The 21,401-nt window shown below is 36.6% G+C and overlaps 1 protein-coding gene across 1 annotated transcript in view; it reads right to left on the bottom strand.

Annotated features, from left to right (window-relative positions):
• Nucleotides 1-21,401, bottom strand: part of ADK (adenosine kinase) — a 260,288-nt gene that overhangs the window by 69,360 nt on the left and 169,527 nt on the right. The window contains exon 6 of the mRNA XM_018069002.3: nucleotides 10,860-11,030. Coding sequence (XP_017924491.1) covers nucleotides 10,860-11,030 — 171 coding nt within the window. The remainder of the gene's footprint in view (nucleotides 1-10,859; nucleotides 11,031-21,401) is intronic.

The following is a 21,401-nucleotide window of genomic DNA, read 5'->3' on the forward strand; positions in this document are numbered from 1 at the left end:
AATTGACTGATCCATTTATCTGAAACTGGTACGTGTCCAAGACCACTCACAGATGTATTTCCTGCTCTAGTAGAAATTCCAACAAGAGGAAAAGGACATAATCATAGCTGCTCCAAAATAACATGTATATCAAATACTGTGTGTTAAGACCATCTGACTATCCATCCACAGAGGCCATACATGTTTCAAAAAAAAATCAGGGAAAAACAGGTAAACTGATGGTAAAAGATCCTGCAATTCCATGAAATTTCAGATATTTTTCCAGTTGCAGGAAGGTCCTCCTTACAGAGCAATCAGGACTGCCCCAACAACACATTTTATGGCTACAACTTCATTTCTCATGAAAATTACAGTTCTTTTAAGAAAGAATCTTGCACAACCTGGATAGGTCTAAAGTCTGATAGATAAGATAAAAATACCCTGGTCTCTCAGAGGAATTCCAGAGGAGAAACTCACTGCATTAAAAGAGATCCTGAAGAGAACCTAATTCTGTGAGGTCTCCTACCTGCCACAGATCAAAGATACTGTCCATAGCTTGGTCTCTCAGATTTACAAAAATAGAATCCTTCAGAAGGACAGTCACAGGGCAAGAGAAATGAACAAGCTCTTGACCTGCAGAGTGGCTTTGACTCAAAGGACAATAATATCAAGATGAAGAAGTAGAATTTCTCAATTTCTCAATAAAAACAATGAGTTTCCCTTAAATCGAGATATCAATCTTTAGCATCAGAAAAAATTAAAATAAAACTCCTAATTCCAGAGATATTTGGGATATCTTCAAACAGTCTAGCGAGGCTGTACCTTGATAACAGAAGAACAGCTTGAAAAGTATCACAAAGGACAGGTTAATTGGGTATCCCAAGGGTCTTCCATTGGAATGTGTACCACTTTTCCATTGCTTTCAGGTGGGTCTCTCAAATGCTAAAGGTTTTTGCTTTTTGACAAGGACAGTCCATGTCCTTACAGAGCAGGGAGAACCAGCTGGCTCTAAGGCTCGGACCAGAAGCAGATGCTATGGCCAGTTCCTCTGTAAGGATGGAAGGGAAGTCCTTCTCCTTAGCTGGGGGTGGAAGGAAGCAATGTACTACTAGTGAAACTGTTGCCTCCAAATGAAGATGAGGAACACAACTGTTTGTTGAATTTCAAGTTCAGAGTAGGGAGTCCCCCTCTGCACAGTTAGAAAACTAACCAACTAACACACAGTTTTATATCATACAAAATTTCAATTGTCCCAACCATTAGACTGTTACAATTCTCCCCTTCAGAGGAAAGCTCCTTCACCTGGAAACCACTCCAGCATGGAAAGCAAAGTGAGCCATGTATGCCTGTTTCTCTAATGTCACTGCATATGTTGTTGGTTTGACATGGAATATGAGGAGTCAAAGAAAGGTTGACTTAATGTTACTTATCACACATGGATTAGCAGTAGTTTCATTAAAGTAAAGGTTTTGTGGACTATTTCGGTGGAGAATTAAAAAAATGAAAATGTAATGACCAGGAGGGATAAGTTCTGTTAACTTAGAACAAAATCCTATAGAGCAAAGCAATTTTTCCATGTTGCTTCCCTGGGAGGTCAGTACTTAAACAAATGCTATTGTAAGTCAGAATATGACCACTAAACCTGAAAATATAGCTTAAGGAGACACTTTCATGTGGCTGCAAAATTGTCACCCAAAGGCTGCTGTAAATGGGGTGGCTTAAGTTTATAAATAAGGCAAGGTTTTGGAGATCAATTAATGCCTTTGGGAAAACCATGGATGCTTTTATGTATCTTTCAGATACATTAGGTATCTGCAGTTGCATTTTTTCTAATTCTTTTACAAGCTTATTTCCCGCCTTTATGACAACTCTTTGAAAAAAGTTTAGAAATTAGTAAAATATTTTTGCAACTCTTACATACATTTATGACCCATTGCATATGCTTCGTAATATATTGCACATTTAGCTTTCCATTTAATGCCATTTACAAGAGGGATAGATTACATTTTAATTGTATCATTAGTAAATTTAATCAATGAAAATGTCCCATATTGTAAACTCTAATGTCTTTACTCTAAATTCTAATTAAAAATTAAAATATAGATTTTAATCAGTAACGGTTTAGCATAAATCAGTTCTAAATACCTTCAACATATTTGTCAATGCATGAAGGAAAAAATGTTTTTGTGTTAATTTACTTATATTTAGCAACTTTTCAGTAGTCTTAAGGAAACTTCAATGGGTTACATTTATTCTTATAAAATCTACAGTAGAGACCTCAGTGATGGAAGGTTATATAACTAACTAGAAAGAAGAGAGGTTCAAATGCCTAGGTTTGCTCTTCTTCATTGAAGAAAGTCAGAAAAATGAAATCAGTTAATAGATTTGTAATCAGATGTGAAACAGTCTGGATGGAATAAAAATATTTTATGAGCTATATAAACAGAGTGAAGGAAGGTTTTGACAGAGAAAGATAACATGATAAAAAACCAAGGTTAAAACTGTAGTTTTGAAAAAATAGTGCTATGTAATATTATAGAAAAATAGGTTAACATAATAAAGATATTGCCAATTCTATTCCAAAACCCCTAAAGTAGTTTTCCAAGATTTTGTTCATCATCATAGTCTTATTACTGGTTCCTTGACTATCCTTCCCTCTTCTCCCCTTTCAAGAACACTTTGTTCAGGCTCAAATTTATAAACAAAGCGATATCAATACATACTCTTTAGGTAAAAAAGGTCTCTTTTATATAAAAAGAGACCTTTTATTAGCTGTCCAAGAACATTTACAGCTAATATCTGAACTCATCCATGCATAATAACATTCAACTTAATACCTGCAGATAAAACTATTTAGACTGGCTGCATATATAACATAAGTCAGAATAAAAAAGGATATTGCTTTAAATACTATGCATTTAAGTCAGCCAATGAACCCCAACTGTGTTTCTTTGCTGTATTGCTTGGGAGACCCTAACAGCATTGCCTGGCTAGATCTCATGAAACAGAGAAGTTATCAGGCTTTCCCTTTCAAAGTCCTTTGTACCACCCTGTACTACCCTCTCATCCAGTCAGATCTATGTTGCCTGGGAAAGCTGGACCAGCTCAGTGATTCAACAGTAGTCCAGCCCACCGAATTCACTCTTGCCATAGACACAAAACTGCTGAATCTGAGTAAAGGGGGCAGATGACATCATGTGATAAGGACAGGGGAGAGCTCACCTGTCAGCTCACATCAGATGCTTTCCATGGGGATAACATGGCACTGAATGGACAGTCCACTGCAAGGACTGTCTGTAACAATGGAGAATCCCCAGTATATGTTGGCACAAAAGGCTTTAGCATGTCCTAACAATGCTGAATCAGAAACTGGCTACATCTGCCCTAAACAGAGCTTGAAATGTGGAGGCACTGAATTAACCATAGCTGGATTGGAAAACAAACCTTTATTATAACTTACATATTTCATCTGCACTGTTATCTGCAAATATCTGCGAAATTGCATTGTTCTGAATTTACACTGATTTAAAGAAGTTTTTGTGAACATTTCTGCCTCCATTCCGCTAGTTCTTATCAACTGCATAACTCAATTTTATTCTCTTATTTTCTGTGTTTCTTAAATTATATACTAGATATTACATATTACACATTTTTTGCCCTAGTGATCTGATTATTGAAAAGGCGTATGCAGTTTACCTTCAAAAGGCTGTCAGAGACATACAGTAGTATTACATTGAAAAGCCAAATTCTACACCTCTTTTCCTCCAGACAGGTGAGTTTTGTCCAAAATGTAGCCAGCAGTTGACAACATCTCAGGACACTTAACTGGAGAAAAAAGTTAGAACTCAATTTTGCTTGTTCCTGGCTGGTGTGACCTTCAGCAAATAACCTTTCAATTGTCCACCTGTAAAACAGACAAGACTACACACCCACCTTTTTGGTTTATCCTGAGCATTAATGTTTATGAAATGTTATGAGATGCTCTGGGAAGTGCTACAAAGTGAAAAGGGTTATCAATCATCGTCAGTAAAACACAAGCTGCTGAAATACAGTGGAATCTGCCTTCCTTTCTCACAGGACATGTTCTGTCTTGTGCTGCAAGCTCTCCAGTATTCACAATCTTAAAAGTATCTCAACACTGCATAGTATAAGGAAGGATAAATATCCCTAAGCATTCTGAGAGACTATCAGGAAATATTTTTAGTTTTAAGAAGTGAAGTCTGTTGGAAAGTATAAACTTTGCTTCTAAATACCTGCTTGTTTTCTGTAACAGGAAAGCCATTTTTTGAGATAGGATTCCTAAATTGCTTAAATATCTAGACATTAGCTGAAAGCAGCGCTATACATAAATTTAAATACTTGGCTCTCAATTTTCCTTTCATTCATAATGTACTAGGTAAACTATACTAAAATAATTACTTGCTTATTACTCATGAATTTCAGTGCAGCAGCTGAGACAATGTAGATAAATAAGATGATTAATTGAGACAGAATGAATCACAACAAAATATGTTGTTGTATAAGGTATGATTAACTCCACAGTGATTCATATCATTTCAGATAACAGGGCTTTTATCAGAAATGGCTGCAAGGTTGGGAAATGATTTAAAAGCATTTTATCTTAGAGAGCCACCGCAGTTCACATGGGAGGGAAAAAAAGGAAAAAAAAAAGAGAGAGGAGAGAAGGAGAAGCAGATTCAATGTCTGCAGCTGAAATAGCCTTGGGCTGTTTCAGCATCCTTCCCACAGCACATCTTTGCAACACACCATTGACATTATCCACCTCCCTTGTGCTAGAGATGCTCTCATTTTTCAGATAGCCACAGTTTATTAGATGTTCCAAAACTGAGAAAGTTAATTTCATGAATTAAGGAGCAATATTACAATGCCATAGCTGTCCCATAATTGAAAACACAACACCTGCACCAGGAAGCAGGCATCCAAATTGTATAAAGACATCAAAGAAAAATAATATTTATATTTTCTCCATTCAGAATTACACTTTTTAATTCCCAGGCTCCCTCTAAAGACTGCATAAATCCTAAATGTAGGATTTATAAAAGGAAAATATTATCTGTTTACTGCAGTTTAGAAAAGCAAACACCAGCAGCAGCTGACCCTAAAAACCTCTACCTGTTAAAACAGAAGGAAAGATGAGATGTCTCCTTACAAAATATTTTCCCATGTGTATTTAACAAACTGGGTCAGAATATCTGACTACGATTCTTAACTGAACCTCAGACTCCCTGTAGGGAACTGTGCAAACCTCAGTCTCTCATCCAGCCTATGAACTGAAGATAATTACCCTCACCTGTGGGGCAAGTTTCTGAGAACTTCTGAAAGCATAAGGAAAAAGAAAATGCTCACATATAAACTGAAATGCAAAACACTGACACTCAATTTCATTTAAGATGATTAATGTTTTTGAAAACTTAATTCCAAATGAATAAAGATGTAGAAGCTCGAGGTAAAGGCTGAACTCCTAAGGATGACAGTTTGCAAACAACCACTGACTGAAAATGGACCAGGTCCAGTAAGCTAAAAAAAAAATGCTTTTTAAGGGCTCCTTATATAACAAACATGCAAGTTAGCAGTACAGTAAAATAAGCCTCTTCAAGATACTCAGTTTCAAATATGATCTAGTATTTGCCTTCTACTAATAACTTCAAACATTTAAAAATAATTGTAAACCTTTACTTGTAAATACTTCAAACATCAATTTGGTGATATTTATGGCATGACCAGCCATCCTTTGCTATGTTTGTTACTTCTTGGTACCATCTGATACAGAAGAACAGACTGAAATGTTGGTCTCTCTTTCATTATTGCAAGTCAAACTGTATTTCCTTTCTTCCACACACCAAATTACATCTGCCACCTGATTTTCTCCTGACTCTTACTTCTTAATACTTTCCTCAGAATCAGACAACTCACCAATGTGACAGGACATTCAGGCAGTTGTGGGAAGCTATAATGCTAGGTCTAGAAACAGTAGCAATTGCACAGTGTAAATTCAAATCAATTCACTTAGGCCATTATGAATGCACACTAGTTTGAAAAGAATTACAATGAGGTTTATTTATCTGATGAAAGTGGTTATGTCTCATTCAAGATTCTTGTGGGCTGTGGGCAGATTCTTAAGCCTGTAGGTATCAGTCTGGTCCCAGGTGATAATGAAGCAGAGGAAATTTGCAGGTGAGACTGAAGGTTGTCTGCAGTGTCATATCTTAATGTAATATATCAAAGTATGTGGATGAAAGCTGTTTACAGCAAGGCAATAGACCACTTTGTTTGGAAACTGTCATTTAGGTATAAATCCTACCGTGTTGACATAGGTCATGCAAGAAAATTTAGCAGCATTTCCATTCATTCCCCTGGTTAAAATAAGCACAAAACTACAGACTGACTGCAGGTTTAAAATCAGGAGCACATTACCTCACCAAAACCTCAGTTTTATATTTACTGTTTTTCCTAGCCACTAAAGAGAATTTTCCATGTCACTAAAGAGACTTGCCTTTACAAAGGCTTACAGAGAGTCTTAAAGACTGTGTCCAAACCACCTATATTTGTAGGGATCTTTCTGTTAGTATTTGATACCTCACTTGAAAATATTTTAAATAAAGGAGGCACAATCTACTCTTTCAGTATAACTGTGAAGAGGAAATGATGACAAGACCTGTTTGCTATCTCATTCCATATAAAGGCACCCATCTCTTCAAAGCCCAGGATTTCTACCACCACTAAAGCTATTGTTATTGCTTCTTAAAATGTACAAGTCTTGCACACAATCTGTTCTCTTTTCAGTGCATTTGCTGTCACACCAGCATCAATTTCCCAACGAGCTCACAGATGCATCTGTCTTTGCAGAACTTCAGCTTACAATCCTGTAATTAATTTGTTCAGAAACTGGGTGTTTAGAAGTAACAACTCATTACAGTACAGAGGACGAGGATCTAATTTCCAAGAATAATTGCTATCTTAGTTTTATTATATTTGTACTTTGGAAAAATTCACAATTACTCTTCTACATAACCTCCTCAACTTCTACTGATGGCTCTACACTGTATATCATAAGTTACATTGTTGGCTTTTGCTTTTTATTGTAAAGCCCTAAATGAGGAGCTCAGTATGTCTGTAATTCTAAAGTTTCTAAATTCTAAAATTTCTCAGTGATGCCCTGCCCACACATAGCAAGAGAACCCAGAAGATCTTTACCACATCAACATGAACAAATATTCCTCTGAGTCATGAATTGGTGCCATATGCAGGGATGAATCATGTGAAAGTCTTGCAGTGTCCCTTGAATTCTGAAGAAACTGCTATCCAGTTGCACATCCAAAAATACACAGCCTGTTTCCCCCCAAAGTAGTTCCTTCCCTGAGGAGATGCCATTGTAACTCACAGCTTTTGGGGAGACTGAAAATTGAATTTGGATTCCTGTGCCCATTATTGACTTTCATGGGTCAAGTATATCAGAGACATCAAGCTTTAGCCCTAACTGGGAAAGTGGAAAGAGGTCTGGAAAAGAAATATATACAAATTTAGTCTTGCCTAGTATACTTGCCTAGTATAATTTCTGTGCAGGAAACATTCCACACCTCTGTGTAATCATGCCACTTGCAAAGCTTTCACTCCTTTGACCATTCTGTTACTGGAAGTTACTTTGAGTTGTAAAATATGTATTCTAAGGTGAGCTTTTACAGCCAAATTAAGCAGCAACTTGTGACAAAGCAGTTATCATCAGGAGATAATTGACCTTATTTGAGAGTTAAGCATCCTAAGGCAAAGTAGAGTGTGCTTAATCCTGGCAGGTTAATTATCCAGTGATTATGGTAGCTTGGAAGGTATTACTGCTAAGAACCATTTGCAAAATGACACTATTAAAAAAATCTTAATTTAATAAAAATTAAAAGCAATGACAATAATCAAGTTCTCCAGTCATGTATTGCTACATAATGACTGCAGAATGACCCTAATTGGTTAGCAGCAATGACCATATAATTATTCCTTTCCTGAATGTGCTGTACTAAATTTATTATATGAAGTACAGTTAATAAATATCAAAAATCCAAGACAAGATGTTTAGGTAGTTATAAAAGTGATTTAAATAAATTATCAAAACACCAGTGGTCACTGAGTTAATGCTGAAACTGATACATGTTCTGAGCTGTTACCACAGCATTCCATGACTCCACTGCAGTAAAGGGTATGCTGGCATTTACATTCTAAACTAGAACATTTATTCTGAGAGGTTTATAACTTGCCCATTTTAATTACCATCTGGCTGAAACTTGAAATAACCAATCTCCATTCAGATGTAAATTTTTAAGTAGAAGATGTAATTTAAAATCACTTTGCCAATTGTTTTTAGTTTAGGAATGGCAGCAATTTGGAATTTTGCTGCACTTGAATGTTTTTGTATTACTCAAAAAATAAACAGCTCAGTGCTTAACAACAGAATTGTATTGGTCTATAATGTGGAGTGAAGATAAATATAGGGAAGAATAAAAATTGTGTCTAAGAGTATTGTTTGTACTAATAAAGTAACAACCACAACACTTAGTATGCCTTGCTTATATATTAACTTGTGAGCTTACACTGATGGAAATTTTAACAAAAAGAAAAAGAAAATCACACTAAATGGGCAAAAATTTGGTGTTGGCTAGCTGAAGTGGTTCACTGCCCACCAGGACATACACAGACACAAAAAAAGTCCTGAATACACTTGTAGTTGAAATTAAGAAAGGAGGAAGCTACTAGAAGGCATGACATGTCAGAATGGGCTTTCTCTTGAGTTTTGCAACCACTCTTTACCAACAAGCACATGCAGAGAGCAGAAATACTGACAATCAGAAAACACAGCAGCTACTCCAAACTAGAAGTACATCATGCCAAGAGTGTGGTTTCAAGTCACACAGGAAGACAAGAGAATAAACCACCGCAAACAGCATTTCAACAACTCAAAAGCAGCAATAGCCAGCTTATATGGCAGGAAGCAGAGGCCAAAAAATGACAAGGGTTCCATGATTAGTATAAGTAGCAAAAAAGGTTCTACTCTGAAGTATTAATATATATTGTAATGCCAAGTTTAAGGATGTTCACTTAAGTTTAAATAGCATCTATTATCCTGAAAGACACCAAAATGCTTCAGAAATCATTCACAGAAAATAGAGGGAGTCTTTCAACTTTAACAAACACAACAGTCCTATCTAATATTTTATGACAGTGGGGGAATAATGTCATAAGAAACTGAAATGACATAGAACATTTATGTAAACTGAATATAATTTCTAAAATTGCATGTCACCTTATAGCAGACTACTGCCTATAAATTACACAAATATACAAAATGTAACAACCTATAAAAAATAGCACCTAATGAACCACTGTGATCTGAATTATCCTACTAGGTCGATGCAGCAGTATTTATATTAAAGACCAGCAAGGTTTAATGCCAGAAGTTTCTATGAAGTCCATCTACCCCAAAATTGGCTGGACTTAGTATTACGTAATTTGTGAAATCTGATAAGACTTTTTGTGTCGATATTACACTGCTATTAAATCAAAATATTCAGTACCATCTTTGTGAGGACTGTATCATGAAAGATGTATAAAGGCAACGGTTAGGAACAGCAGCAGCATGTCTGGAAAATACTTATTCTGTGTAGTTAACTATAGTTAAAAAGATTTCGCTTATCCCTCTGTATTAAAAAACATTGCAATTTTCTTTGTTTTAAAAATACTTATTTTTAAATTTTTTAAGTCCTATATCTGTAACAATGCTAGTCCCTAATGTGGACATGTGGACAATAGTCTAAAGACTGACTTGTGTTGGTGCAAGTCCCTGTTGTCACAATCAGGAATAACCACTGACAGGAGTAAGTTGCTTTTCCATAATTTTCCTGTACTCATGTAGTTATCTTGAGCGACAAACCCACATTCCATTTAGGTGTGTCACACTTTCCAAGGCTTTTTTCAACCTTTTCCTGCTGAGCAAACTAATAAATATTTAAGAACACTTTCTAAAGTGGGAAAAAATCAAAAGTGACAGCACTAAGATGAGTGAAATCTGAATTAATTTCATCTATTAACACGGACTTCCAGGCAGAATTTCATGCAATCTGTTTGCCAACTTGCATAGCAAAGATAAGCCCTCCTTTGATGGACTGCCAGTCCATCTACCATAAAATCATTGAGAACCTTTTAAACCAATTATCTATTTCTTAGTTTTCTCCTTCCACTTCTCCCCAAAGAGTTGTCTTCATCACAGAAAATGCTATTAATAGCAGTAGTATGGGGATGGAATCAAGTTACAGAAGCTCAGTAGTAGCCCTTCATATGTTTCCTTCCAGCAGACTTAACTCCAGGATGAGTACATCGTGCACATGGGCAGTTATTCCAAAGTATTTCCCATGAGAATAAGCAGGTTGTAAACCTCTAACAGGTCAAGTGACATCTTTGACATCTATTGAAATATCCCAGTCCAGTGACCACAGATTTGATTTTGCAGTGACACCTCACATGGTCAGATTCCCTCTATAAAAAAAGGAGCAGGAATCACAGAATCATAAAATCATCAAGGCTGGAAAAAACCTCCAAGATCATTGAGTCCAACCTTTGACTGATCACCATCCCAGCAACCAGACCACAGCACTAAGTGCCATGTCCAGTTGTTTCTTGAACACTTCCAGGGATGGTGACTCCACCACCTCCCTGGGCAGTTCGTTCCAGTGCCTGACAAGCCTTTCAGAGAATAAATTCTTCCTGATGTCCAGCCTGAGCCTCCCCTGGCACAGCTGTGTTCTGGGGAAGCAGGCTCTGAGCCACAAACACCTCAGTGCAAGAGACATGAATACTTCAGTTAATTTCTTAAGACTCACCGTTTCATTTCCAAAAAGAACATCGACGTAAGGCATGACTTTCATCATAGGCTCTTTGTAGAACTGGCTAATAAATGGTGCAGAAAGATTCAAGCTGAAGATCTTGTTGTTGGCAGAAGCCTGAGTAGCCACTTTTAATACTGCTTCTGGTGACACCGTCAGGAAGAATCCCTGCAAGCATCCAAACAAATCAATGTATGTTATTAATTTCATATTAGGTACCGCATCAAGCATGCTGCTCCTATAAAGTCTCCCCCAACCCACATTTGTCATACACTCACACAGATAAAAACTTCTGGGAAATACTGCTTTTCCATTAAGGTATTAAAGAGGTGACAAAAAAAATCTGCATATGCCTAGCACAGACTGCCAAAATTAAGCCTAACTCCCTACCTCTGCATTCCATGTAGTACACTCTCCCACGGCAGCTAACACTAACGTTCATATTTTAAAATGTGATATAATTCTAAATGCCCCTTTATAGTAATAGAGACAATGAGACTGTGCTGGTTAATTCCAAAGTCCAGTATGATGGCTCCATACACAGCTAGAAGACTAATGAAATCCTTTGCCTGCAAAATGATTACCTTATTTACAATAAAGGTCTTGAATATGCTGACTTTGTAACAGTTGTTATTGTTTTGCAGGAAAAACCTAGGGGGTTTCATTTCCACATATGTATTTTATTTGTCCCTCCTCTCCCAAAAATATTTTTCTTTACTCAGAACATCAACATTCAACTTAAGTATCAACTGTGAAACAAAATAAACAGAACTCAACCACAAATGACTACTTGTCTACTAAACAGTGAATGCTGATTTCAACTCTGTATGAAGAACAGTTCAAGGCTGCCATTTTGAATTTAGCATTGCAGATGTTGCCTCAACCTGGAATGTGTTCCAGGAGCCATGTAAAGATCCCCTACAGTTTCCTTAGTCTACTAACTAGACAAAGGCTTAATCTTTGCACTAATTAAACAAGTTTTGTATGTTTTGGTTTTATAAGCCTAAAAGTAATTTTACTAACTGTTCTCAAAACTCAGTGAATGATAGCAATTTTCAAGCATGAGCAGCAAGTGTTAAATTTAAGGCCAGAGATAATGTCTAAGGCACAGTAATAAACAACTTTGAGGAAGGTCTGACAAATAAAACATCATCTCAGTCCTATCTAGAACACCACCACCAAGACACTCTACAAGGTGTAATACTGAAACAGTATAATGTTCCAGTTTTTATCCATATGATTATGCTTCAAATCACAGAATATCTGTATTTTTATCCTGCACACTTCAGGTAACAGATCATCCTAGGCATTCTATATGGACTGGAAAAAATAATATAATGGAGAGTCTACAGATTAAAGACTGCTTTGAGAGTGTATGTATTTATTTCTCCTTACTCCACACTCTCCAGTCTATCAAATACATGACTGATTTCAAAATCTGGGCACAATTCACTACTTGACAATAAAAGTCCGAAGGGCACAAGAATCCTAAGCAAGTTGTGGAGTTACTAGTACCCTGAACAACTGAAAGCCTGTAAACATCCAAGCTTCTTTGATATTTTTACATTCTGAAGAATTAGAATGAACAGTTTATATAACATCTTATCTCCGTAGCAATCTCTACCATCTTTTAGTTTTTCATTTAATGAACAGAGATGGATTTTGTAAAAACTGTTCCAAAGACAAAATAAAAACCTTTCAAGGGAAACATGTTGCCAGCTGTGGATAAATGACAGATTGCTCTACAGTGGTCTACGTAAACAGTAACCTGGTCAAATAATTAGGCTTCTTACCAATTTTAGGCTAAAAACTTCATCTGAACTAAAATACATCTGATTGTAATTTAAGGTACAGAACACTATCCCTATGGGATCTAACTCAGGCCTGCATCCAACTCCCTTTTCTTTGGAAAGGCAACATAAAAGTACTGAGAGACAGATAGGAGAGCTTGTTTTTCAGATCCTGCAAAGTAAAGGCCAGGAAATCTCAAAGGCTATAGCTCTGTCTTCTGGGTTTCCTAAAAATCACTTCTGCCATTTAATTGCATTCTTCCATGACTTTATTTATATTTTTATTTAAATAAGTGTTTGACATTAACAAAAGTTGTGTGTATGAGAACTCTTTGCCAAGTGTAACATTGCTTTGCAAAATGAAGTTGTAGCAATATAATCAACACAGTGGAATTAACAAAATAGGGAGAAAACGTATAAAATATATAAAATCTGACCTGAACATATTTAGATTTAAAGACATCTAATTCAATCCCCCTCCTTAAGTTTTTAAATCAAGTTTGTCCCTATTTTTAATGGAATTCCAATTGCAGCTATAACCAGTATAGTTACAGCAACCCATCTCTCCAAGTTTGAATTACAACCAGGCAAGCCACAGACCACCCTACTTCAGCACACTACAACTGTGTACAGGAATGAACCTCACTAAAACAAACAGGTTTTCTTATATCTCACTGGGATTCCAAGCAATGTCACTTTGTGACTTCCTTAGAAACTCAGTCCACAGGCTCTTGCAGCTGACACTGCTTTTGTCCAGACAGATGTATCCAAAGGAATGCCTAACCCAACTACTCCTACCTGCTCTAACAATTAACTGCTAGCCAACATCAGCTCGGAGTGGGAGAATAAGTGTATCCTAGTATCACTGGTACAAAAGACTTTGTATTTCACTAGTAAGAAATTCTGTTCCCATTAACAAGAAAGTTAAGAGGCTCCTCAGAAGATGTTCTATAGCTACCTACACACCTTAGTCTAGTTCAGAGTTCTGGGAACCGATTTACCCTCAAAACCCAGAGGTACTTTAAAACAACTATGAGGAAAATACCTGTGATCAAAGGATGAGGCAGCTAACGGCAGATATTCCGAAGGAAAATGAAATTACTGTGTATCTATCTATCTTAGTGAAAGAAGAGGTTGCTGGTTGACAGCCAGCTCAATATGAGCCAGCAGTGTGTCCAGGTGGCCAAGGAGGCCAATGACACTCTGGCCTGTATCAGCAATAGTGTGGCCAGCAGGACCAGGGCAGTGATCATCCCCCTGCACTCGGCACTGGGGAGGCCACACCTTGAGTGCTGCATTCAGTTCTGGGCCCTCACTTTGAAAAGGACATTGAGCTGCCAAGGGCAACAAGGCTCCTTTGTATAACTACCTGAAAAGAGGTTGTAGGGAGGGGAGGTTGGTCTCTTTACCATGCCTATGGTGAGAGGATTAGAGGAAGTGGCCTAAAACCAAGACAAGGGGAGATTCAGATCAGATTCGAGAAAAAAAAATTCACTGTTAGGGTGGTAAGGCTTTGGACTAGATTGCCCAGGCAGGTGGTGGAGTCACCACCCCTAGAGGTGATGAAGAGGTGTCTGGATCTGGTGCTGGGTGATGTGGTTTAGGGGTTACAGTGGTAGTGCTGGGTTGATGATCTTAAAGGGCTCTTCTAACCTTGATGATTCTATGAGAGAAGGACATATGATAATGGGGCAGTGCAGTCACAGAAAGTGACAGGCAGCAATACTGTACTAAGAAAACCTATTAAACATTAAAGGCTATCAGACATATTAGCAGCACGCAGCATTCCCCTGGCGTGCACTTATTGAGACTGAGTATACCAGATGCTACTGCTTCAGGATGTGCCACTATTTTCTGCTGCTTGAAATGTAATGAGTGTCTTTTTTATGCCAGGAGGAAGGTACCATTGTACCATGAGCCAGACAGCAAGGCTGAACCAATACACACACCAGGAAAACAGCAAGGTAGACTGAATTATGTGTATGCATGTTGGTATGTGCATATGCACAACAGCAATACTGTTCTTATGCACTGTAAGCAGTCCTTTCATTTAAATACAGTCCTTTGGCGAAGAACAAAACATTTTACTTGTGGGATAAAGAGAAACAAAACAAAAGAAATAAGAAAAATACATTACTGTTTGGTAGACACATGGCTACGGGAGATACAATCACTCACTTGTAATTTAAAAGCTTTCAAAATTCAATATTAAGATGTACATGATGGCAGTGGACAGAGCCAATAGACAATATCATATTAATCTCACTTTCACACTATTCAGGAATTCTTTGATGCATGTTTTAAAATATGGCAAGGTACTGTGAATATTGGATAGTCTTTTACATTCAAGTCTTTTTTTTTTTTTTTTGTAAACACTAGCATTACCAGAAGGATTTGGTGAGTTTACACACAAACAATTTGTCTTTGAAAGCCATCTCTCTCTTTTTTATCACACATAGACCTAAAAGGTTTCTTCTGACTACACTAAGCTCCTACAGCACTAGCTAGAGCAGACGTGAGGGCAGCAAATTAAGGGTGTCAAAAGTGTCAGCAGCACAGAATCAGAGAGTGTTGAAGAGGTGACCTCATGAAGCCAGCACAACTCTGGCTTTGGTAAAAAGTAATTCTGTATAAGGTGTTCTGCCCAAACTCAGAAGCCTTGCTTACACAGAACTCGTGTTTACACTGAATTTGTCTGGATTACATACATGGAATGTTTGCACAACGAGGATCGAGATTATTTTTTTCTTCCAAGTCAGTATTTCCAAACAAATTCAGGGCAAGATGATAACAAACAACTTTGCAATTTGGGATTTATTATCATTTAATAGCACAGAAGCAATGCTGTCTTTAGAACACACAGAGATAATAAAAATTAGGATTGCTTTCAAACCTTCTACCTGCTAAAATGCATTTGTCCTCTCTTCTTTCTAGCTCTTCCACTTTCCTTGCCACTCCCAGCGTGGGTTACACAAAATAACTTTATCATATGAATGACAGCATTTTGAACCATGGTATTCTGAGCTGATTTTGGAATGCCATTTGGTAACAATGTAAAATCAATAAATTGTGAGTGCAAATCAAAATATTTAACTTTCAGAAAAACATATACAACAGTATGCTGCCATTTAAGATGACTTATATTCTGCCAACATGAAAGGAACACATCATTTAATCCAAAATTATTTTATAGCAAGCATTTACATAAAAATGCAATTATGATGACATCACACTCTCATCCATCTAAAGGGTGGAATTTTTCAGGCACACAGAAAGTTTGACAGTTACGTAGTGACAGTCCTCATAAATACTGTGATTCAGTAAAGCCCTACAGAAATCTGACTTTAAGTGTGCTGGCAGTTCCAGTGAAGAGCGTGACTGCTGAGGTGCCAAAATAACTTGCTCCATTACATGACAGACACAACCAAGTCAGAGCTTTCGGACCTGGCTACATTTCCTACACTCTGTACACAAAGAGAACTTCAAGGCACACACTTGGGCAGAAGAGAGTTCCCTCAGCTCTGCTCTGCCATCAGTCTCATCTGCTGCAGTCTAGCAGAAACGCCAGGGCTTGGAAAGAGTGAAGCTGGACCGCATGGCAGTTCTTGGGATGGAGAATGAACCAGTAGGTAACTGCTCCAGACAGAAGAACTTACAAAAGGTTTCCAGGTGCCCTTACAACCACAAAGGCTGAAAGACTTTCATATTCCAGCCCCTGGACTGCCACAGCACAGATGGGGTGCAGTCCATGTCCCACCCACTGTGAGACATGGCAATGAAATCCTCTTCCTTCAGAACAGGAACCAGAAGGAATCTTTTTGGAATGTTAGAGCAGAAGCTCTTCATCTGAGTACTTACGTGGGTTTAAAAGAGCAGGGAACAATTTAAAAACTATCTTTAACATTGAAACATCTGAGCACAGTACTTGGAATGTGCAACACTGTCAAGTTAGCAGATTTATTGACCTCTCCGATCTCCGAGTTTCGAGCATTTATACTTGCAACCTGTTCCTGCTTGAAATTATTGTTAAATTATTTTCCTTACTAAGATATGACAAAATAGTCATGATGATACAAATATTAAAATACTCACAGTATGGAGAAGAAAACCTCCATAAATAATTAAGAAACCCCCACACATTAAACAACATGACCTTTACTAGTAAAGGTGCTTGTGCATTAGGTAACATTTTACTTTCTCTAGGAAGGACAAAAGTTTTTTATAATTATCCACTTGGGAAATGTTCAGTCTGTAAAATACATGAACTTTATTTTAATCTATGTACCTGCTCTTCCTGTAATGGGTAATTTAGGCATTTGGAAAGTACCTACACAGTATCAATTGCATTTTGGAACTATATTTTATCTCATAGTGATCAGCAAGCAGTTACTTAATGAAACAAAACCTGCTGGTTTTAGTCCAGTTCCTACTGGAGACAGTTGTTTTAAATCAGGCAGCAAGGACAGCAAGAATGCAACAATTTCTCTGAGTAATTGTTTTGGCTTGTTCCTGTATGCATTGTTTATTTTTATGAAAGTATTGCTTTATAACTGGAAAATTACTAAGCCGTAAACTATTGTTTTATCATTCTGAGTGGCCAGTGTTTCTGTTTTTGATAAAAGCCAAGTTTCAAACAGTTTTCAGAAACATAGGGAAAAACCTAACTGCCAGTAAATGTGCTTATATTGACCGTGACATTTTCCTCTATGATGGTGCCAACATGTCAGGGGGACAGGATTGCTTTCAGACTTGAACAGCTTCTTTGTTCCTGAAGTGAACTCTGATTGCTGCCATATTAGTATCTATCAGTAGTAGAAAACCCCCAATATCTGGCATTACATGTTAAAGAAACCAATTATTTTATGAATATATTAGCAATTTATTTTTAATTCGAATCAATTTGGAAATATTTTTCCATTCTGATAACTGTTGACTAAATTAAGCATTTTCCAGGAGTTCTTCCAAAATACATTTGGGACAAGATAATTGTGTGACCTTACCTATGAGATGTATACTCACAGAGTGTATAGGTAAGAACTTTAACAATGAGGTAGAGGTATAAGCACAGTTTTGGCGTTGGCAAATGTCATCCCCAATAAAAAAATTCTCCTGTTTCCCTGAAAACCACAAAGTTAGTTAAGATCTTGCCAAAATGAGCTTAAGAAGATGGTTTGACACAGCTCCCTGAAGTCTGCCTCTCTGTGAGGAAGCAAAAACATTTTTATATACTCTCTCAAGTTCAGCATATAGTTTTACATGAGTTTATTAAGCTCAGGGAGTGAGATGTATATATTTAATTTTACTGAATTTACAACAAAATTTTGGGAGACAGGAGCCTAGAGATTTTATTACTTTGATTAATAATTCAACCTCTTTTGCCTCTGTTTACCCACTTGCAAAATAGTTATAATAATAAATACACCTCCATTGGCAGAAGCAGTGGGAGGTTTAATTACTTAACATTACTGAAATGACTGAAATTCTCTGTTGAAAGGTATTACAGAGTATAGGGTATTACCATCAATAAAACATAAGCTGCAAATCAAACAAGCTATGATAAAGAGCAAGCCACTTAATTTCTTCTAGTATCCCAGAACCACTTTGCCACACTTTTACTTCATTGAAAACCTATTTAATCCTTACTGAGAAAGCATCTTAAAAAATTTGTTAAATTGCTGATTAAAAAGAGAAAGCGTTTGTTTCACCTTTCATCCTTTTAAAATAACTCTTTATTGAGTTTGTCTAACTCATATATTAATATGAGGATAATGTTGTGTTTAGACCAAAAAGTAGATTTAGACATACCTATTATTGTTTGATGAAACAATATCCAGAAGTCTAAAAATTGGCAACAATATTAGTAATCTTGTTTGGAACAATGAGATAATTGGTTTTCAACCCTAATTTCCACATTTTTGAGCACAATCCCAGGATCCTTGTCCTGGCAAATAAGCACTTTAGGAAGGACAGAGTAAGGTATGGTTAATTTAGGCCCTTGACAATTGTGCAATATTTGCTTTTTTGTATATGGCTAGTCCCGTTAATATAATGTGGCATCTCATTAATTATGTAAACATCAACCATATGTTGAATTCATTTAAGTTTGGTGTGTACATAATATTTACAGCATATTAGTAAATTGGGAGAATCTATGTAACTACAAATGCACAGAGAATTTCTAATTCTCTAGACAGTTAATCCTCAGTTTGAAAGCTCTCTAAGCAAATACTTAAAACAAGCCTATTTCTTGCTTATTCAAATAGCCTTGAACAAGAAGAGAACAAATAGGAGTATCTGCTTAATTAAATGAGCTTATATCAGCACAATGGTTTGTTTCATAAATACAGGTTAAACACTCAAAGAGTGAAACAATGACTGACCATTGATGTATTAGTAGATAATCATGACTGACTGGGTGTCTTGTAAAAATGCAGACTATTTGATATGGTTATACAAAGTCTTGTGGAGAACTATCCAAAGCTTGCACACCAGTACAGCTTACTTGGCAATTTTGTTTTTACTATTTCATGACCTGAAAATCATAAAAATTCTGCTGTGTATACACAAGAGAGTTTTGGAATGTGTAATTATGCCCACAAATATTGTGTCTTTCAGAGTGGAGGGGGAAATTAATCTGGGTTTGCTCTGCTGTATTTATAAATATTTGTTTCCCCACTCCCCAAAAAAGGAAAAAAAAAGCTCTTGCTCTATACCAGTATATACTGCTACACCTGCACCCTCAGCGTCAGGATTCCCAGGGGATGCAAGGAATGCAACTCTTATGTAATATAAACAAGAATGAGTCCAATGGTTTGAAAAATAAGTCAACTCTGGTACGATTTCTGTATCTTAGAGATTTCCCTGTCAACAATGTGGTCATGCTATGAAACATTTGATTTAAATTCACGTAGAAAGCAGATACAAGGTATAATAAAATATAGGTACGTTTCTCCCTAAGCACTCTAATATTGAAACACTTCAGCAGAAACCTTTCTTCCCTCCCCCAACTACCTTTGAGATCTTGTAAATTATAAGAACATAGCAGCATGGGGATTAAATATTAATCAAAGTCATTACCATCATCGTTAGAACATATTTCAAGAGCCCCAAAGAAAGAGTATATTATTTCACTAATAAAGATCATATCATCAGAAAGACTACACTAATACTGTAGCATGGTAGGTAGGAAGACAAAAAAAAGCAATGATCAAGAGGTAACTCAAAAGATTTCTGAAGCTTATTCCACTGTTCTAATGCTAACTCATCCTTTCACTGAGTCTGTTCAAACAAGGCAAACTCATCATGGGCAAAACGGAGCTCTCTATAGAAGCACAGAAGCACACTGTGTATTTACAAAATGTAATTTTGCTGGGAAAAAAAGGCACCAAAAAATAGAACAAAAACCAACCAACCAAAAAAACCACCAACAAAAATCTCAAACAACAACAACAACAACAAAATCCAAACTCCATCAGTGAAAATGTGGAGCAGCTCCAAAGCTTCAGCGGAGATCTGAGTTCATTTACTGTTTGAAAACGCTACCCAATGCACAACCAGGGCACCTGAAACCAGCACTGCTGTTCACTGGATGACTTATTCTTTGCATTAAAGGAATGAGCAGCTTTATGGAATAATAGGACTTCCACTACTTGCAAATTAAGGTGTAAATGATTAATAAAACAAATACCTCTCCCGCTCCCCGAGGTATTTCCTAGTTGATTTTAAACAGCCTACATATCCTTATGATACATTTAATTTCATGTTTAAGCACCACTAACGTATAAAATTAAGTGCATAGTAAAATGAAAAGCTCAGAAGAACTAAAAACATAATTGGCAAAATAATAAAGGATGTATTTCTTTCAAATTCTGACTTACCAAGTTAAGAGTGTGTTAAATATTTTGTTTAAATATCGCCCTTCTCACAACTCTAGCCTCAGAACCACAATTCCAAAAAAATGTCTTTCACAGCAAATATAACACTTACTATGAACATGCAATTAGGTCCTAATCACTTGGATTAATTACCACATCAGGCTTTACAATAAAACATTTATTGCTTACACTTCCACACATTAAAATTAATTATTTAAAAGAACATTAATGTTATTGCTTGGCCTTTTAATTTTCATTATAGAAAGATTCCTGCATTACTTTGTTTAGGAACACAAATAAATGAGGGTCAGGATCTATGCTAATTCTAATAATTATTAATATAGTTGAAATGTGGACAGTTGCTAAGCTCTAAACAGGGATATAAATTAATTTGGGTAATACCTGTCTGTAGAATACTTTGATTACAATGAGCTTCGTGTTTTGCATTATTATATTCTCAATGAGTACTTTCTTCAAATTCAAAGGGGGAGGAGTAAATACCCCTAACTATTACCTTTTTAGAGCCAAATAAATTTACATTGAGTTCCTGTTTCTAATGAACTTAGGAGCTCACACCTCAGAAACCCTCTTTTAATAGCAGGACCACTACTGTAACCAGGGAGAGTAGTGTTAGTCTTTTACTTCCAGACCTTATAATCTGAGGGGAAACTTGCCTGCTAAGACATTATTTTCTGTAAAGTCATTATTTTCTGTAATGTCATATTATTGGGGGAGTAGAAGGTTTTAGTGGGGGCTTCACTTTGCACTGCTATTCAAGATGCTTGAATACCCTGAATAAGTTTTAATTTTCTAATGAATATTTTCCATTCTTCTCTACCTGAAACTGATTCCACTTCTGTCACATTATTTGCCCA

The sequence above is a fragment of the Manacus vitellinus genome, unplaced genomic scaffold (genome assembly GCF_001715985.3).
Source record: "Manacus vitellinus isolate BGI_N305 unplaced genomic scaffold, ASM171598v3 scaffold_15_pilon, whole genome shotgun sequence".
In the NCBI taxonomy this organism is placed as follows: Eukaryota; Metazoa; Chordata; class Aves; order Passeriformes; family Pipridae; genus Manacus; species Manacus vitellinus.